We start from the raw sequence: 21,285 nt of genomic DNA on the forward strand, positions 1-21,285 counted from the left end.
CCCCCCAATCCATATGTGGCCCTTCAGCCGATATAGATTCATTGTCCACTTGAACACTGGACCCAAAAAAAAGAACTCCCGGTCTTATGGAACACTCCCTGCTCCTCTGACCCATTGTTGCCATTGGGTGACTCTGCCCCTTAGCTATTTAAGAAATGTCAGGTGTTTTTTTTTTTTTTCATTTTTCCAGTGCCGCGGGCTGCGTAATTGATGATGGATCTACATCAAGAGGCATTGTTTTTGATTTTTGACTTTTTAATAAAGGGATTGTCCAAAATGTGTGTAATGTCTTTATTCACTTTTTATACTTTTTTGGTGAATGGGTAGGGATACTATGAACCCCATACTCATTCACAATTTTTTTTTTCAGAATTTATATTCAGCCCAAAAAGAATTGTACTTGTTTATAATATTGCTCATGTCTAAATATAACTACAAGATTAAATCCTTCTCCTAATGCTCTTTTCTTCTGTCTGTTCCATTGGAACTGACCAACAACATTCATTGCAACTTCAACTTTTCATCCCAACCTACCCAAGTCCTGTACATTTTCCTTAGCTAGCACAGCTCAAAGTAGTCTTTTTGAGTTGCTTCAAGCTTCCTTTTAGGAATGAACACACCGAACAGCGAACATTGTGCGGTGTTCGCGGCAAATTCGAAAGCCGCAGAACACCATTAAGTCTATGGGACATTACGATGAAAAAACAAAAGTACTTATTCTAAAGGGCAGCACAGTGGTGTAGTGGTTAGCACTCTCACCTAGCAGTAAGAAGGGTTGCTGGTTCAAATCCCAACCAGGACACTACCTGCCTGGAGTTTGCATGTTCTCCCTGTGCCTGCGTGGGTTTCCTCTGGGTACCCCAGTTTCCTCCCACAATCCAAAGACATGCAGGTAGGTTAATTGGCTTCTGTCCAAAATTGGCCCTAGTATATGAATATGACCTTGGCCCTAGTATATGTATATGATCTTGGTTTGAGGGTAGGGACCAATGAGAGTGTGCAATGTACAGGTATAGGGACAATTGTAGACACTCACTCAGGTTGAACTGGATGGACTGGTGTCTTTATTCAACCTTACTAACTATGAAACTATGAAACTATGAAACTATAAAGGCTTATATGCCATTTATTGCCATAAAAAGTGTTTGGGGACCTGGGTCTTGCCCCAGGGGACATGTATCAATGCAAAACAAAGTTTTAAAAACAGCTGTTTTGTTCAGGAGCAGTGGTTTTAATAATGCTTAAAGTGAAACAATAAAACTGAAATATTGCTTTAAATATCGTGCCTGGGGGTGTCTATAGTATGCCTGTAAAGTGGCACAGTTTCCCCGTGTTTAGAACAGTACCACAGCAAAATGAAATTTCTAAAGGGAAAAAAAGTAATTTAAAATGGATCGTGGCTGTAATGAATTGTCTGGTCTTGGCAATATAGATAAAACTCATTGAAAAAAACAGCATGGGTCCCTCCCCCAGTCCAATACCCGGCCCTTTGGGTCTGGTATGAACATTAAGGGGAACCCCAAACCAAAAATAAAAAAAATTGTGTGGGGGTCCCCCCAAAATCCATACCAGGCCCTTAAGGTCTGGTATGGATTTTAAGGGGAAGCCTGTGCCAAAATGTAAAAAATAACGTAAGCCCCCCCCAAAATCTATACCAGAGCCTTATCCGGGCACGCAACCTGGCAGTCTGCAGGAAAAGAGGGGGGACAAGAAAGTGACCCCCCTCCTGAACTGTATCAGGCCACGTGCCCTCAACAAGGAGGGGAATTTTTAGGAGTCACCCCCAAAGCACCTTGTCCCCATGTTGATGGGGACAAGGGCCTCATCCCCACAACCCTTGCCCAGTGGTTGTGGGGGTCTGCAGGTGTGGGGCTTATCGGAATCTGGAAGTTCCCTTTAACAAGGGGACCCTCAGATCCCAGCCCCCCCCCCCCCATGTGAATGTTGTAGGTTGTACCCCTACCATTTTCACAAAAAAGTGTCAAAAATAGTAAAAAGGACAGGAGACACTTTGGGACTTTATTAAAAGACAAAAAAGTAAAAATGTCCCATGATGTAAATCCATCTCACGCCACTGACAAGCCGGAAAAAAAAAAAAAGCAGCAACAACTCCGCCTCCATAGGAGGCTCCTGCCAAGTGAGGCTTCTTCTTGGTGACAGTTGTTATATAACTGAGGGTGGGGCCACCCAGTGACGTAATTGGGTGACCCTGCACCCTCTGACGCCATGTGACATCAGAGGATGGTGGGGTCACCCATTTACATTACCGAGTGGCCCTGTCCTCAGCTAAGCTATAGAACAGCTGTCACTGAGAAGAAGTGTCACTCAGCGGGAGCCTCCCATGGAGGCATAGCTGTTGCGGCATGAGATGGGATGTATATCGCAGGACATTTTTATTTTTTTATCTTTTAATAAAGGGCTTGTCCCAAAGCGTTTTCTGTCTTTTTTACTATCCTTAACACTTTTTTTTTTGCGAAACGGTAGGGGTACAATGTACCCATTACCAATTCACATGAGGGGGCGGCCGGGATCTGGGGGCCCCTTGTCAAAGGGAGCTTCCAGATTTTGATAAGCCCCCTCGCCCGCAGATCCCCACAACCACCGGGCAAAGGTTGTGGGGATGAGGCCCAAGGTGCTTTGGGGGTGACTCCAAAGCATCCCCCCATGTTGAGGGCATGTGGCCTGGTACGGTTCAGGAAGGGGGAGCACTCTCTTGTCCCCCCTCTTTTCCTGCGACCTGCCAGGTTGCGTGCTCAGATAAGGGTCTGGTATGGATTTTTGGGGGGCCCCTACGCTATTGTTCTTTTTTTTTTTTTTTTTTTATGTGGCGGGGGCTTTCCCTTTAATAAGATGTTTTCTCACGATGGTCACCAGGACAAATAGAGATAGTGAATATTCCCAACAGGGACACAGATAGCAATCATATCCTGATAGAAATTTTACCAATACCCTACTCTATTCAAAACTTCAAAAACGGATAGGATGCACTTTAAAGCAACCCTGTAAAAAAATAATTATTGAGCCCAGCTTGCTAAAAAAAAAAACAACAACAAAAAACAAAAACGCATGTCCTAATATCTGCCACATTGCTGATCTCTATAGCTTCTCTCTGACACAGGCCTTCTGTGTGTGCCCTGCTGGAAGAGAGACCTGTAGCAGTTGGAGATGTGATTACATTTTAAGATTCAGGTTGCTGGAAACCATTTTATCTTCACTTACATGCTTAGCTAACTTTAAGTTGTAAAGACTTGGCTCCCAGTCCATTCAGAATGATCTTCTCATCCCTAATCATGAATTACTACTTTACTTTGCAATTTACAACATACAAATATTTCAAATATTTTTCTTTAAGGTCATTATACTGAAAGATTTGAAACATGATGGAAATTTCACAGAAAATCAGAAAATGGATCTAAATAAAGTAAGACCCGTTTGTTATGTGTTTTGTTATTTGTGCCTGCAAAGATTAGTCTTCAGTTTTAGGCCCCTTTCACACAGAGCGGATTCCGTTTGCACCTAACTGTCCATTGAAATACATGGACTTTCCGATCAGCCCAAAGTAACAGGTGGAAATGATCAAAATGCCCGTGTGAAAGAAGACTTTACTATGTAAATGTACAGCTCATACTGTATATATGATCACAGAAATGCAGCCATATTAGGCCCCTTTCACACTGGGGCAGTTTTCAGGCGCTACAACGCTAAAAGTAGCGCCTGAAGAAACCAGCCCCTGGAGCAGTGCGCTAGCAGGACGGTGAAAAAAGTCCTGCTAGCCACATCTTTGGAGCAGTGAAGGAGCGGTGTATTCACCACTCCTAAACCGCTCCTACCCATTGAAATCAATGAGGCAGTGTGGCTATACCGCCGGCAAAGCGCCACTGCAGCTGCGCTTTGCGGGCAGTTTTAACCCTTTTTCGGCCGCTAGCGGGGGTCAAAACCACCCCGCTAGTGGCCGCACACTGCCGCTAAAACGACGGTAAAGCGTTGCTAAAAATAGCGCCGCTTTACTGCCGACACCCGCACCGCCCCAGTGTGAACGGTGCCTTATAGTGGATATGGTAACTGATTTAAGTCTGGGAAATAGGAATCTGGGTTTAGCTTTTTTTGTTCTCTAGTCTGTGCAGGGCAAATTACGTGCTACTATGGACAACAATTTGTTTGATCAGGAATGTTTTTCAGGAACAAAAGCATGCAATAATTAAAATACAGGAGTAAAGAAAAAAAAGAAGTATAAAAACTAAATTATTTTTATGGTATTACTTTGCAGCAGATACAGTAATACTGCAAAGGAGTAGGTTGCTTGTATGAAAGCTTAAAACATAACATTCCTAGTGATGCAAGAAAAACGGGGGCCACAGATCTCATTCTAAAAATTTTTGTTACCTGGCTGTTCTGCTAAACACACTGGCAGTTCTGATAAGTGTATTCTGACAGCGGAGAAGTCTCCCCTCCTCAAAACATAATAGCTCAGTGGGAGTGATTCCCCCTTCACATCAAATGTGTGGTTGGAGGAATTGGGTCACTTTATTTACTCAACCCACTGGTTGAACAAAAAAGAATTACTAATTAGACGTGTGCAGAACGGAAACATTAGTTTCATTTTGTATAGATTCTTTATGATACTAATTTCATTTTGTTGATTTGTTTCGGAATTTGTTTAGTTTAATTCTGTTTCCTTTTCATTTTGTTTCATTTATTATTTTTCTAACAAATTCCAAATTTTCATAACAATAAGAATTCGGCTTGGTCGAAAAATTATTGACCGATTTTTGAATTCTGTGTGAAGAATAGCTGGTTGTTAAAGCAGACGTTTTTTTTTTATCCTGCAAGGTAAAGTCATAATATGCTAGTATGCATTGCATACTAGCACATTATGTTAAACTTACCTTAAAACAAAACTCTCCTACGCCAATATGTCAGAGCTGGAGGCTGTTCCATCTTCACCCATCTTGCTATCGCCTAGTCACAGGTCGAAGTCTGTGATAACCTCAATCTCGCGTGTGCGCATTGGAGCTGCCGGTCATGGCACAGGGCTCTGAAGGAACGGCGCAGGTGAGTACTTTTTCTTAAGAGCACATGCACCAGTGATGTCACTGTTTGCATGTATAGTAAATATCTCCTAAACGGTGCATGTTTAGGAGATATGTACACTACCTATAGGCAAATCTTATTATAGGCTTACCTGTAGGTAAAAGTCGGTGATGGAAGGCAATTTCGACTTTAAGGAGTCTGCCGGGAAGCCGACCACAAAGTCCGTAACAACTGATGGCAGAAAAAAAGTCAGAAAAAAACAGTGTGGGCCCCCCCAATCCATACCAGGCCCTTCGGGTCTGGTATAGATTCTAAAGGGAATCTCATTACAGAATTTTTTAAAAAAATGGCGTGGGATCCCCACAAAATCCATACCAGGCCCTTATCCGAGTATGGTAAGGTCAGGAAAGGGGAGGGATGAGTGAGCGTCCCCCACGAACCATACCAGGCAAAAGTCCCTCAACATGGGAAGGGTGCTTTGGGGCGAGGGGCTCAAGGGCCTCGTCCCCACAACCCTGGGCTGTGTTTGTGGGGTTTGCGGGTGGAGGGGCTTATCAGAATCTGGAAGCCCCCTTTAACAAGGGGGACCCCAGATCCCTGCCTCCCCATGTGAATGAGTATGGGGTACATAGTACCCCTACCCATTCACCAAAAAAGTGTAAAATGTAAATACACAGTATGTGAGTTTTTGACAAGTCCTTTATTCAAAAAGAAAAAAAAAACAATGTCCTCCGATGTAGATCCATCCTCAATCATGCTGTACCCAAACAGAGAAAAAAAAATGTGACCTCAGTGAAGGCTCCCCCCTGACTGCCTGTTCCTCCGCCTGACATTTCTTAACCACTTAAACCCCGGACCAATTTGCAGCCAAAGGACCAAGCCCCTTTTGCTATTCGGCACTGCGTCGCTTTAACTGACATTTGCATGGTCGTGCGACGTGGCTCCCAAACAAAATTGGCGTCCTTTTTTTACCACAAATAGAGCTTTCTTTTGGTGATATTTGATCACCTCTGCGGTTTTTATTTTTTGAGCTATAAACAAAAATGGAGCGACAATTTTGAAAAAAATTCAATATTTTTTACTTTTTGCTATAATAAATATCCCCAAAAAATATATATATAAACATTTTTTTCCTCAGTTTAGGGCGATACGTATTCTTCTACATATTTTTGGTAAAAAAACGCAATTGGCAATTATTGATTGGTTTGCGCAAAAGTTATAGTGTTTACAAAATAGGGGATAGTTTTATAGCATTTTTATTTTTATTTTTTTACTAGTAATGGCGGCTATCAGTGATTTTTATTGTGACTGTGACATTATGGCAGACACATTGGACATTTTTGAGACCATTGTCATTTATACAGCAATCAGTGCTATTTAAATGCACTGATTCCTGTGCAAATGACACTGGCAGCGAAGGAGTTAACCACTAGGGGCAGTGTAGGTGTTATGTATGACGTTATGGGAACAGACGATCGGTGACAACCACAGTAGGAAGCACGGGGAGAGGTTTGTTTACACAGACCTCTCCTCATTCTTCAGCTCTGTGACCCAATCACAGGACACCAGCAGCGATCGGGTCCGCTGGTCCTGCGGCCACGGTCACGGAGCTCAGGACCCACGGCTGGGCACTTAAAGAGCAACGTACAGGTATGTGCTTGTGCCCAGCCGTGCCATTCTGCTACTGTATATCGGCGTGAGGCGGTCCCTAAGTGGTTAAATGGCTAAGGGGCAGAATCACCTCATGACGTCAGTGGGCGCCCCTGCCCCCTTGTGAAATCACTGCCTGGGGTATGCTGGGTCAGTTATGTCACATGGTCAAACATTCCCATAGACACCAGTGGCGGTCTGTCCATTAGGGACGCAGTGGCGCCACTCCCCCAATCCATGTGCCCTGCCCTTAATCTACTGTACATGCAGGGCATCTGACCCATGGATTCCAATAGGGGCTCTAATTCAAAAAAGCATGGTCTCGGGGCACAGAGCACTGTGCCCTGAGCCCACCCAGTTGTGCAACAGTAGCAAATTAATATTCCCTATTGTCTCCCTGATTCTCCTCCTGGCCAATCACAAAGTAGGCGAGATCCAATTGGCCGAGAGGAGAAGCAATCATATTGGCCGCCATGCTGAGGGAAGGATAAGGGAACCTGCCTAGGAGGAAGCCGCAGGAAGGAGCCAAAACTGCCTGCAACCTAGATGGGGAAAGTGCGGGACCGACCTGGGTGGGAGGTGGCGGTGTAAGTGTCTTGTTTTGCACCCCCCCCAAAATATACAGCACCAGCCGCCACAGATTGACACACTCCTAAACCCTGTGGACAGCCTTCCCAGAAAAGTTGAAGTTGTTATAGCTGCAAGACCGGGATGCCATTAACCACTTGCCGCCTGGCCACTGTCAAATGATGGCTGAGCGGTGCGCCTCTCATTCTGAGTGGATGTCATATGGTGGCCTCCCAGAACAACTACTCTCGCGCGCCGATGGGCTCACGGGGGACATGAAGAATGGCGATCAGGCTGTGTTGCTAGGACACGGCACAACCCTGACCTCTGTAACGAGCAGTGGCCATGCCTCTTTAACCATGCGATTGGCTCTGTCCAATCACAATTGATCACATGCAAACACGGAGATGCCAGTAATCTGCGCTCCTCGTCTCACACTGAGAGAGTGTGAGGAGAGCAGAGCCAATAAGTGGCATCAAAGAGGACATCTAGGGATGTAATCCGGGCAATGGTCATCAGTGACCTGATGACAATTAAGTGCCCACCTTTGCCCACAGGTGCCAGCAATCAATGCCCACAAGTGCCAGAAATCAGTGGCCATTAGCGATGCCAGTCAGTGCTGCTCATCAATGCCCATCACTGCTGCCCATCAATGCCACCAGTGCCGCCTATCTCTGCCCACTAGTGCCACCCATCAATGCTGCCTGTCAGTGCTTATCAGTGCCCATAAGTGTGGCATATCAGTGCCACCTCATCAATGCCGCCTCATCAGAGCCCATTAGTGGAAGAGAAATTAAATTACTTATTTACAACATTTACTGACAGAAACGAAAAAACTTTTATTTTTTCCAAAAAACAAACAAAAAAAACCTGGAAGTGATTAAATACCACCAAAAGAAATCTATTTGTGTGAAGAAAATGATAAAAAAAATTCACATGGTTACATTGTAGCATGACCTCGCAATTGTCATTCAAAGTGTGACAGCACTGAAAGCTGAAAAATGGCCTGGGCAAGAAAGGGATGTAAGTGCCTTGTAGTGAGGTGGTTAAAGTTCATGTGTGTGTAAAGGCAGGCATCCCAATACTTTTGATAATATAATGTGAGTTAGTAGTACTATATTGCGCTTGTCATATGGTATCTGTAATAGGCATAACCATTGATCTTTGAAATTTCAGTGGAAGAGATGGCCTAGTTTTTATACTTTCAGTTTTAATAAGGCAGTGTTGTATTCAAGTTGTGTATGTAAGCTTACGAGGTTTATTTTCTTTACCAGCTGTAGTAGTTGTTTTAATGTAATTTTGTAAAATGCTTGCCAGCTGAACAGTTTAAAGTAAATTCAGACTAGACCAACTTTCTTCCTGCAGCTTCTTCAGATAGATTACTACAATCTGACTAAGTTCTATGGTACAGTGAAAATGGATGCAACAATATATGCTGTTATTGAGTACTGTGAAAGAGGTTCACTTCGTGTAAGTATTCCATATCAGTTTTTACTACTGTTTTAAATATGGAGTATTTAAGGCCTATTACAATGAACTTTACCCCAGAAAAAGTCTTGTAATTTTTACATTATATGTGTTAAACATAGAAAGAGTAGCAAATGATAGAAATACCACATAAAAAGGGAAGTTAATTCTTGGTTACCAATATCACATTTGTAAGGCAGTTAGTCATATTAGCTCGTTGACAATTTGCAAGGGAAGTTTTACTCCAGAATTTAGAAAATGAGGTGAAGCTCTGATGACTTCCATTAACCAGTCATGGAAAAATTATGTTTTTTTTTTTTTTTGTTTTTTTTTTTATATTACTAAGCTCTGGGGAAATATCCCTTACATATTGCAACTTCTCTTGCAAAGTAAACAGCCTGTTACTTCCCTTTTAAAATTAGCATGATACAATGAACAAGATTACAAGGAGCTGGTGCTTTATTTGTTTCATATGGTTAAAAAAATGATTTAATGTTAATAAAAGTAATTTATTGTAATAAGAAGAGGAGTCTCAAAAGTTATGGTAATGTATGCTGTACAAACTGCTGCATGATGAAACAAACAGCATTCACAGGCAGACAGCTTAAAAAAAAATTGTGACATGCCATTAAAGTACAATTACTTTAATAAAATAAAATAAAATGCACATGAGAAGATCCACAACAGGCAGCTCACTACTCATATACTCATATGAACATATATGAGGAATCCACAAAACAAAGTCATTCAGGAGCCCCACATGTTATCTCCAAGAACACCAGGTATAGCAGTAAAATACGTTTTTTCTTTTTTATCCAAATGGTATAGTCAATATATTGCACATAAAAGGTTACATGTATTGCCAGCTTGCCAAATCGCATACCCTTATACAGCGGAGTCTGGGGTGTATCCAGACCCAGTCTCATGGTATGGGGAACTAACCCTTTGTCAGAGAGGTAACCTGGCTGGACGACTTGCTGGCCGCTCTGGTGCGCGCGTTCCTGTGCGTGCGGGTTTGCGCATTCCTGTGGGCACTTGTGTGCATGTGCCGGCTGGTCCTAATGTGCACGCGTGTTCCTGTGAGCACTGGTTCATGTGCCTCTATGGGCGCCGGTGTGCATGCCGATGTCCAGGCGCATTAGCACGCACACACGTACGCACTGTTTGGCGCCGACCGGCCTGTTTAGTTTGGCTGAACTCATTGCCCGGTGCTGCCTGATCAACAGCTTCCCGTGACCTTGCTCCTGTACCCGTATCTCTGCTCTGATTAAAGCGGTTGTATACCCGCTGATGTGTTTTTTTTCCTACCTGCAAAGGAAAAGGCATAATGAGCTAGTATGCACCGCATACTAGCTCATTATGAAATACTTACCTTAGAACGAAGCCCTGACATTTGGTCCGATCCACGCCGAGGCAGCTGACATGTTCCCTCTGCGTTTCTTCCGGGCATCGCGGCTCCGGCGCTGTGAGTGGCCGGAGCCGCGATATCATCACTCCCGTGCATGCGCGCGGGAGATTTCTTCCCGGCAGGGTCCGTCGTCTGCCGGGCTTTCAGCCAGGAATCCCCTCTGCGCATGCGCCGCTGCATTCAGCGGCGCATTGCGAGGGGAATATCTCCTAAACCGTACAGGTTTAGGAGATATTTTTTTACCTACAGGTAAGCCTTATTATAGGCTTTCCTGTAGGTAAAAGTCCCAAAAAGGACTATACAACCACTTTAACTGACGACTCGGCTTGCCCATCAGACTCCCTGGATGTCTGCCTGCACCTGACCTCGGCTTGTTTGACTTCGCTCCTGCCTATCCTCTGTACTTCGTTGCCCACACGTTACCAGTCCTGGCCTGAACCCAGACTTGCCTGCTCTGCTGCTCAGTACCTGTTGCCTGTGTTCCTGTCTACCATCTTGCTGTCTGAAGATTCTCGACTTCCAACATCAGGATCCACATTACCAGGCTCTCGTACTACTCCGTACTCCCGTGCTTCCTGTCCTCTCTATCAGGGGCCGTGAGTCAGATATGTAAAGCAGACCACTTTCTGCCCAAGCGGACTAGCCGGTCAGGTAAGTAGCAGTCTGATAGTATCAGGCAGCCATGGCCGAGTCCGGGCAGGGGGCCTCCCCCATGGACGAACTTTGTAGGCATCTAGCAGGCTTTACCCAAGCGGTGAAAAACCTACAGAACGGCTGCTCTAGTTTGGAAGAACAATCTTCACCTTCTACTTCTCAGGGAGCAGCTTCTACCGGATTCACCAAAGCACCCTCTGTAGTAATGCTTCCTACTGAACCCAGGGTACCCACGCCTGAAAGGTTCTCTGGAGAACAAAGTAAATATTACGCTTTCCGCAATGCCTGAGAGCTCTATTTCACTCTACAGCCTCATACCTTTCTTTGGAAGCTACAAAGGTGGACTTTGTAATTTCCTTTCTGTCCGGCGAGCCTCAAACCTGGGCCCACCGCCTGCTGGAGCAAAAGTCCGTAACCCTGGACTCTCTTGACAGCTTCTTTGTGGCTATGTCACAGCTATATGAAGATCCCCAACTAACCGCAACAGCCGAAGCCGCACTGCATTCCCTACAGCAAGGTCGCAGAGCGGCCGAAGATTACGCAGTTGAATTTAGATGCTGGTGCTCTGATACAGAGTCGAACGATGCTGCCCTGCATCATCAATTTCGCATTGGACTATTCGATCCCCTTAAAGATGAGCTGGCACTTGTCGGAGTACCTCAAACCCTGGATGCACTCATCAATCTCTCCATCCAAATCGACCGCCGCCTAAGAGAGAGATGTTCTGAAAGGTCTTCTGGTCACTCTCACTCAGGCCCGGACTGGGACATAAAATATGCCCGTGCATTCTAAGCTGAGCAGCCCATTTAAAAAAAAAATAATTACAAATAATGGCAACTGGTTTCTCTATGTATTTTAGTTATATTAAGCCTGCTTCAGTCACTGTATCTTGTCAATCATTTGGAATTATGTAAATATATGATAATAAATGATAGACTGAATGCAATATATAAGGTGAAACATCTTTAATGAACGATTCAATATAATAACAAATAGCAAAGTATATTACATTTTTTGGCATATATTTCTTTATATTCAAAATGACAGAACAAAATAACCGCACTAAGGATTCAGCAAGTTTCGTAGAAGTTCACTGGTTTCTGCTACTCTGTCAATGACATCATCAGAATCAAGGCTCATTAGTATATCCTTTTCAATTGCCATCAGCATCAAAGAGCTCAAATGCTCTTGAGATACACAACTTCCTAGACGGGTTTTAATAAACTTCAATGTGGAGAAACTTCTTTCACAGGCGACTTGAGTAAACGATAATGTAAGCAAAAATTTGTAGGCTAAACCAATGACATTATAGGCATCAGTTAACAAATTATAACGCTGCAGAATCTTATAGCAGCAAATGGCACAGTTCTTACATGCCATGCAAGATTTGTTGATCAGTTCTGATTCTGTTAATTTTCTTTCCTGGTTTTCCATAGATACATCTACTACAATACTAAATTCTTCAAGAGGTGATGATTTCAGCCTGTCCCACTGCATTGCAAAATTTGCCAGTTAGGAACGCAAATTTTCTGATGTTGCTCCCTCATCAAATCTAAATAATCGTTTGCTGAGTTCTTCCATTGCTGGTGCCTAAAGTCCAGATTTTTTTTTATCAGAAAAGCTGTTTGGCTCCAAGCAAGCTAAGTCGGCATAGAGGGTCCCACAGGAGAGAAAGCGGCGATTCATGCTCTCTGTAACCGTATTCAAAATTACATTGTGCACACGTATTTCATAAGCTGAAACAGCATCAGAAACTGATACATCGTCAACAGTCTCATCAGCCATTCGCTTTCTTTTTCTTATTCTTTTTTTAGGCAAAGCGGTCTGTACGTCTAGATGGTAACTTTCTTCTTCTTGAATCTTGTCATTTGCCCACTTAACAAGCTTATCAGCAGTCATTTGTATGGAATCAAAATCTCGTGTGATTGTTTTAAGTTTTTCATAAGTTCCCTGTACCATTTGAATAGCTTTTGAGATATCCATCTGAGTTGTTTGCAGATATTTGGACAATGGTGTTGTCAATTCAAATATTCTCAGAAAAATTTGCGCTGTAAGAATGGTTTCATACTTGAGTAAGGATTCTGGATAAGATTTTGCTCTAACACGCACCTCAGGTTTCGATGAGACGCTGTCTTCAATTATGTTCAAAGTGTACAGTAGACTAGCTAACAACGCAGAATCAGGATTTGAAAATTCCCCAAACACTTTTCTTAGAGCAGCATCTTTTGACCACCAACGCGTTTCCCCAATTACTGAAATTCTTCAATGGTGAGGGTCCTGGCTAACTTGTTCCCAGGTATTCATGCGCTGATAAGAATCACGGATAAAGACAGCAATGTCATTCAACAAACTGAACAGTGATGCACTTTCAACTATCAGCTTTGTTGTATCTGCAAGTACTAAATTCAGAATGTGTGCATAGCACCAGATGTGAATTTGCCCTGGTGATTCAGTTGACAGCCAGGAAACCATTGTATTGGCCTTGCATATTTGCTGCTCCATCCGTTGAATTGCCAATGCAATTTGTAATATTAAGTTTGCATGATTTTAAGACTTCCATTAGCAACTTAAAAATGTTTTGCCCTTGACCAAGTAATGCTGACTGAAAAGATTTTCCATACTCTGCAAGACACGACTCACATATATGACCTGAAGTGGAACCCATGGTTCCTATTTCGTTTGCTAAAGTGATCGCACCTTGGGTTTTTCTTTTTCTTCTCTATCTGCAATTTTCTCTCTCTCTTTTTTTTTTTTTTCTCTCTGAACTTTTCCCCTCTCTTTCTCGGTATGATCTTTTCTTATGCATTTTAGATATGTAGGTTAGCACATTGAATGTTTTATCTTCTCTCTTTTTCGTGACCTGTTGGATGTAAGATCCACACTAATGTTTATAATCTGTTGTTTGGTCTGTAGAGTTCTACGATCTGTTTACCACTTACTTGTAATCTTGTCATCCAACTACTTATGCTATGTATGTCATTTGATCCTTTTTGCTGACACTGTTTTCTATTTATCGCTTTAATAAACTTTTTTGAAAACAAAAAAAAAAAATGTTTTGCCCTGTTGAAGATTCACATTCAATAACTGCAAGAAGCTTTTCATTGATACAATCAGTTACATAGCGAACAATTATGGAGCATTGATCTTTTGAAGTGATGTCTTGAGTTGTATCAATCTGAATTGAAAACATCCCGGCTTCCCTTACTTCTTTTGAGATATTTTCCTGGATAAGCATTCGAATAGCTTGTATTACTTTGTTCACAGTTGTTTTTGAGAGCAAGGTTATCAAAGATCCTCTTCCTTTTCCTCCAGAAGACTGCAGTTTCTTGCTGTTTTCAATACATTTGTTTACATGATCTTTCAGACAAATGTCATACTTGCTGACGAGAAGAATGAGCTCTAAAAAATTGCCATGGTCTTTCGTTATGTCCTCTAAATTACAGGCAGCCTCATCTTTATCTCCCCTATAACTCAAACCTTGCTTTCCTATAACTTTTATTACATCTACAACCCGCTGTAGTACTTGCCGCCTGGTTCTCACTTGTTCTTGCCTTACAGACATTTGCTTATACAAAAGTAGATCATCAACTCCAGCACTGCTGGATTTCACAAAAAAGGCTTTGGCACACAAGTTGTGCCTTACACTCTTCTCATGCTCTTCGATTCTTTGATGAACATAACGCTTATCTGTCATTCCTTCAATAAAAGAATTAGTTTCCTGTGACTTTGAAAAAGCCAGACAAACAGAGCAAAACATAGATTTTTTTTTTCATTGCAGTAGGTGAGCCATTTGCAACTTGTTCCATCTTTACGTTTTGTAGCCTTTTTTAATACTGGATCTGGAATATCCTGTCGTGGATGATATTTGAAAAAGACAGCAAGCTCATTTTTATTTGGACGAGCAAAATAATTTAATGACATATCTATGTCTTCAGTTTGACACTCTGAAACATCCATAATAACTTGTTTACTTGGTAATTCAGTGTGCCCCAATTCTCTATGTTCTTCAGTGGATAATTCTGATGTTTCATCAACAGATTCCACTAAATCACCTTCTATTGTTTTTTGTTCTATGTTTGTTACCTCTCTACTGGGCCCTGCCATGGGATCACTGGAACTCTGTGCATGAAGACTGAACATATCCGAAATTTTAGCACATTTCTGAGCATCAAGTTCCAAAGACTTCTTGTGTTTCTCTCTGATTTTTTTCTGCTCCTCCTTTTTGTTTTTTTGTAGACATCTAAGTAAAATATAAAATCATAATGAAAAAAAAAAGTGTCACTAACTCAGTCGGCAGGAAAGATAATTCTCACAAACTTACTGTGAGAGGAGGACCAAGCCCCCTGCCAGCTTATTGGAGGGCAGCAGACCAGAACAGCACCAGAGAAGAAGAATAAAGGCAGTATCTGGCAGCACCCATAGTGTATTCTAAGCACATTACGTATACATCTTTCTTCCTCCTCCAAAGGGTTGCCTGTGCTAGCAGCCTACTGCCCCTCTCGGAACGCTGGCATCTCTATTGAGCGCCACGAGAGGTGACCCACTGCAGCAGAGCATTACTCAAGCGGAGTAAGTTCCTGCTCATGCCATAGTCCCTCCCTGGATGCCCACACCAGACTCACTATAGAAGTATAAAATAGAAACTGGCTATGCACATCGCGTAACAGATTCTGTTTTCTGTCTTCCACCACCGGCTTTTTATAGGCAGCTACCACTATGCAGTGTCATCATGTTCTGTGGTGAGGTCGAAGGGAGAACCCATGCAACTTTGCTTTCCACCTGATCTTATATATTTTTTTCAGAGACCCTAGATAATAAAATAGTGGGTGTTGCGATATTTATGCAGCAGTTTTTCAAAACTTTTTGGAAAAAATACACTTTAATTGTATTTAATGCACAAAGACACAATATAATTCCCAACTGTTTGGTGAATTATAAAAGATGATGTTACGCTGAGTAAATCGATACCAAACATGTCACACTTTAAAATAGCGTCCACCCATGCAACAGGGTCAAATTACAGTACCTAAAAATTTCGATAGGCAACGCTTTTAAAGTCTTTACAAGTTACCTGTTTAGAGCTACACAGGAGATCTGGTGCTAGAATGATTGCTCTCACTATGTTTGCGGCAATACCTTACACGTGTTCTGCTATCGGCATTTACATATGCATGTGGGACATGCATATGCATTTAAACATGAGCATGGGGGAACTTAAATTTATTTATATTTTTTTGAATTTTTAAATTATTTCATTAAAAAAATTTTCAACGCTGCACCTTTTTAAACTTCTTTTTTTTAATCAACTTTATTGCTATTAGAAGGCGTGAACAACATCCCTTGTAATAGCATGGGCCGTGACAGTTCCTGTTTATGGAGAGATCTGGGGTCTATTAGACACCAAATCTGTCCTCTGGCCTCCAATGGAGCCAATCAGTCTGATCGGTAATGGCCAAGTAACCGAAGAGTCAGAACAGTAAGTGACTAAATGCTTGCTTCTTGTTTCTGATGTCACACGGTGAGAGGAACAACATCTGTTTCTCTCACTGTGTGCCTAGAGCTGGATGCCACCAGTTACATCCTTACTGGGTTCCCCAATCACACAGGAGAGCCTGGTGAAGGCGGCGGTGGGAGGGGGCAGGGCTGTCTTTAATGTTGATCGGCCTTTGGGCAAACATTTTCTTGGGGCCCCCCCGACCGCTCTTAGCCCTTGTACACACGGTGGGAGAATCCGACTGAATGTGTCCAATCGGACCGTTTTGTTGGATAATCCGACTGTGTGTGGTCTCCATCGGACTGTTTCTGTCGGAGTATCTGACGGACCAAGTTTTCCAACTTGTCGGTAAAATTTTCCGACAACATGATCCGATCGGACTTTGTCCGATTATGTGTAGAGAATTCCGATCGGACAAAGTGCCACGCATGCTCAGATCAAATTCCTACACCAAAGCTATTGGCTACTAGCGTGAACATAGTCCCATCGCAACAAAATAATGTCATCACGTTTTCCGACAACTTTGTCCGACCGTGTGTATGCAACAGTTTCGGACAAAATCCGTCGGAAAAAATCCGACGGATTTGGTTGTTGGAATGTCTGACCGTGTGTACAAGGGCTAAGAAATTTAACATATAGCAGTAAGACTCAAAATCAGTTTGCTGCAGAAGATCAGGCAGCAATTGCAATTGGTTGCCAGAGGATGCAGCATATTATTACTGATTACTAATTGGTTGTTAGAGGTTACAACACATAATTTCTGCTTCCTCATTCATTGCTAGAGGATACTGCACATTATTACTGCTCACTGAGAAACGTACGACAGGAGAGGACCAGAGACTGCGGATCTAATACAGGAGATGACCACAGACTGCGGATCTAATACAGGAGATGACCAGAGACTGCGGATCTAATACAGGAGATGACCAGAGACTGCGGATCTAATACAGGAGATGACCAGAGACTGCGGATCTAATACAGGAGATGACCAGAGACTGCGGATCTAATACAGGAGATGACCAGAGACTGCGGATTTAATACAGGAGATGACCAGAGACTGCGGATCTAATACAGGAGATGACCAGAGACTGCGGATCTAATACAGGAGATGACCAGAGACTGCGGATCTTATACAGGAGATGACCAGAGACTGCGGATTTAATACAGGAGATGACCAGAGACTGCGGATCTAATACAGGAGATGACCAGTGTGAAAGGGATCTCTAAGAGAGACTGACCACTTTTAGTTTTTATTAAGATCAGTTTAAAGCATTGCCAGGCATGAAAAAAAAAAAAAAAACACTATCAGCCAAGATACAAAAAAACACATTGGCAGGCATGATAAAAAAAAAACACATTGGCACCGGCATGATAAAAAAAAAAAAACACATTGGCAGGCATGAAAAAAAAAAAAGACATTGGCAAGCATTGAAAAAAAAAAAAAAAGACATTGGCAGGCATGGAAAAAATAAAAAAATAAAAAACACATTGGCAGGCATGATAAAAAAAAAAAAAAACACATTATCAGCAAAGATGCATAAAAAAAATATACATATATACAGGCAGGCAATAAGTAACTTACCTTTCTAGCAGTTGCAGGTCCTTTTACGACACTAGGCAGATGAGGTCTCCTCCAACTCCTCCCCCTTCGGTCACATGACCTCTTCTTCATTTCTTCCTAAGGTGAAAGGCTGGCCGGATGGCCGCGGAGGTGGCCGTGGAGATGGCTGTGGTGAGCGGCGCTGGCACAAGGAGCAGCCCAGCCCACAGCCCAGCCCGCAGCCTTGATAGGGACTCTGGCAGAAATAAATGCGGCCGTCTCCGCGGAGTCTGCCGTGGAGCCGGCTGCGGAGCTTGTTGCAGGACCAACTTCACAGTGCGGAGATGTCATGCGGCCCGGCGGTCCGCGGCCCACCGGGCAAATGCCCGGTGTGCCCTATGGCCAGTCCGGGCCTGCTCTCGCCCTATCTGGATGCTTCCAAGGGTACCCAGTCAACCCAGTCAAGTTCCTCCCGCCTCTTCAATTCTGGTTTCAGAAGCCCCAGAGCCCATGCATCTCGGCCTGCTCCTCTCTTCTCTTACTCTGGAAAAAAAATGCGTAGACGGGCCCATAACCTGTGCTTGTATTGCGGAGAACCCGGACATTATGTGAGATCCTGCCCCAACAAGACATGTAAGTGCCTGCCTCTCTCTTCCTTGAGTACACCTGTCTTGGCTAAAACTGGTTCTCACCTTGCTCTTGCTGTTGTTTTGCAGCTTTCCGGAATGACTATCCCAGTGTCAGTCATTGTTGACTCCGGAGCATGTAGCTGCTTCATTGACCTAGCCTTTGCTACTGTCAGGGCTGGCTTAGCCCTTCCTTCTCTGGCCTGGCTGCTCAGCTGTCGGCTAATTGCCAGCTCTCATCTCTCTCCAGTTACCAGCTGTTCCTGATCCTGCTCGTCTGACCTGCCTACTTAAAGCTGTCCAGCTTACTTCATCTCGGCCTCGCCTTGTTCACATCACAAGTAACCATCTCCTGCGGTTCTGTTTACTGGCTTGCTGACATCCCTTGGCTTCTTATCCTGCTTGCTGTTGCTCCACTTGGATCCCTGACTTCTGGCCTGGCTGATTACCCAATCTGGTTATCGAACTCTGGACTGGCTGACTACTCGATCTGGTTACTGGACTCTGGCTATGCTTTGACTACGCTTACTCTATTTACCTTTTTATTTGTTATTAATAAACAAGTGCGATTTAATTGTACTTCTGTCTTGGTCTGATTCATGGTTTCTGACAGCTACCAACCATGGCATTCTTCTTCAACTCAAGGCAGTACATTTGGAAGATGGTTCCACATTCAGTTCTGGTCCAGTCATCCAGGAAACAGTTCACCTGTTGACCACCAAAGATTCTCAGCATCAAGAGCTTCTATGTTTGGACGCTATTTCCTCTCCCCTTTTTCTAATCATATTGGGAATGCCCTGGTTGCAGGCTCACAACCCCAGCATCAACTGGGCCATGGGTGAAATCCAGTTTCTTTCTGAGTACTGCCGTCAGCACTGTCTATGTGGAGCATCTTGCAAGACATCCCAGCTTCTCTGTATGAATTCAGATACCGAGCTACACCAATCTATCCCCGAACCTTACCACGACTTTTTGGATGTATTTAGCAAAAAGGGGGTAGAGACTCTCCCTCCACATAGACCGTATGACTGCCCGATAGAACTTTTACCCGAAACAGAAGTCCCCTTCAGAAGGATCTCCCCATTAACTGAGCAGGAGCTGGGCACCTTGAAGGACTATATAGATGAGAATCTGAAGAAGGGGTTCATTCGCCCCTCTACCTTCCCAGCCGGTGCAGGCATCTTTTTTGTCAAAAAAAAGGATAATTCCTTACGTCCTTGCATCGACTACCGGGAACTAAAGAAAATCACTATTAAAAACAGATACCCACTACCACTGGTACCAGAACTCTTTCAAAGGCTGGGAACTGCAACAATGTTTACAAAGCTGGATCTCCACGGGGCTTACAATTTAATCCGCATCCGGAAAGGGGATAAATGGAAAACGGCCTTTCGTACTCGATGCTGGCACTACGAGTACCTTATTATGCCCTTTGGCCTGTGCAATGCCCCAGCAACTTTCCAGCACTTCGTCAATGACATTTTCCACGACTACCTTGACCTGTATGTCATTGTTAGGGATAAGTCAAACACCCCCGGTTCGGTTCGCACCAGAACTTTCGAACGGACCATAAAAATTCGTACGTACGAACCCAATTGAAGTCTATGAGACTCGAACGTTCAAAATAAATAGTGCTAATTTTAATGGCTAGTATGCAAGATATTGTCCTAAAAAGGGTTTGGGGACCTGGCTCCTGCCCCAAGGGACATGGGTCAATGCCTAAAATGTTTTGAAAAATGGCAGTTTTTTCGGTAGCACTGATTTTAACCACTTAAGGACCGCCGCATGGCAATGTTGGCACTGACAGGCACAAGCACATACATGTACGTGCTTGCCTTCCAGTGGGTGGGGGTTAGATCGGACCCCCTCCCGCTGGCTGCGGCAGTCTGTTTCGCTTCAGGAGTGATCCGGGATGAGGGGATGGCCATTGATTTCTGGCCATCCCCTCTCGATCGCTCCTGGCGAATGAGAAGCTTCCCCTGCCTGTGTAGTGTAAACACAGGCAGGGAGGAAGTGATGTCATTCTCCTCGGGGTGGTCTTTTTGACCAGACTGCGAGGAGAACACATAGTAAGTGTACCAAACACTACACTGACATGTAGGTACACATAGGTATACAAATTCCCCCCCGATCGCCCCCCCCCGCCCCCCCTCCCAGTCACAGTGTCACTGATTGCAGTGATCATTTATTTACCGATCACTGCATTTAGTGTCAGTTGTGACAGTAAAAAGTGTCGGGCAGTTAGTGTTAGGTCCAGGGTAGCCCCCTACCCCCCCAATAAAGGTTTAACCCCCTGATTGCCCCTAGAGTTAACCCTTTCACCCCCTTTTGCCAGTGTCACTAAGCAATCCTTTTTCTGCATTAGTGTCACTGGTGCCGCTAGGTAGCTAGTTATTTTTTATGTACACCACCAGGTTTTTATAGTGTTAGGTACCCCCATATACTACCTAATAAAGATTTTTAACCCCCTGATTGCCCCTAGAGTTAACCCTTTCACCAGCGATCACCGTATAAGTGTCACTGGTGATGCTGGTTAGCCAGTTAGTTATTTAGCTTCCCCGTCAGGTTTTTATATAGCGTCAGGGACCCCCATATACTACCTAATAAAGATTTCAACCCCCTGATTGCCCCTAGTTAACCCTTTCACCAGTGATCACTGTATAAGTGTTACGGGCGACTCTGGTTATTTTGCTTTTTATAGCATCAGGGCACCCACCATTTATTACCCAATAAAGGTTTAACCCCCTGATCACCCGGCGCTTGATATCAATTATCATCCTCTGGGACTGTGACACCATAATGGGCGGGGACATCATCCGGTGATGTCCCTATATAAGTCGCCGTGCGT

The 21,285-nt window shown here is 43.6% G+C and overlaps 1 protein-coding gene across 1 annotated transcript in view; it reads left to right on the forward strand.

Annotated features, from left to right (window-relative positions):
• GUCY2C (guanylate cyclase 2C) overlaps positions 1–21,285 on the forward strand; it is a 1,344,189-nt gene that overhangs the window by 634,725 nt on the left and 688,179 nt on the right. Inside the window, exons 14-15 of the mRNA XM_077452503.1 lie at positions 3,353–3,421; positions 8,614–8,718. Coding sequence (XP_077308629.1) covers positions 3,353–3,421; positions 8,614–8,718 — 174 coding nt within the window. The remainder of the gene's footprint in view (positions 1–3,352; positions 3,422–8,613; positions 8,719–21,285) is intronic.

This window comes from Lithobates pipiens, unplaced genomic scaffold (assembly GCF_037356315.1).
Source record: "Lithobates pipiens isolate NorthernLeopardFrog02 unplaced genomic scaffold, aLitPip1_a1.2 Scaffold_23, whole genome shotgun sequence".
Lineage (NCBI taxonomy): Eukaryota > Metazoa > Chordata > Amphibia > Anura > Ranidae > Lithobates > Lithobates pipiens.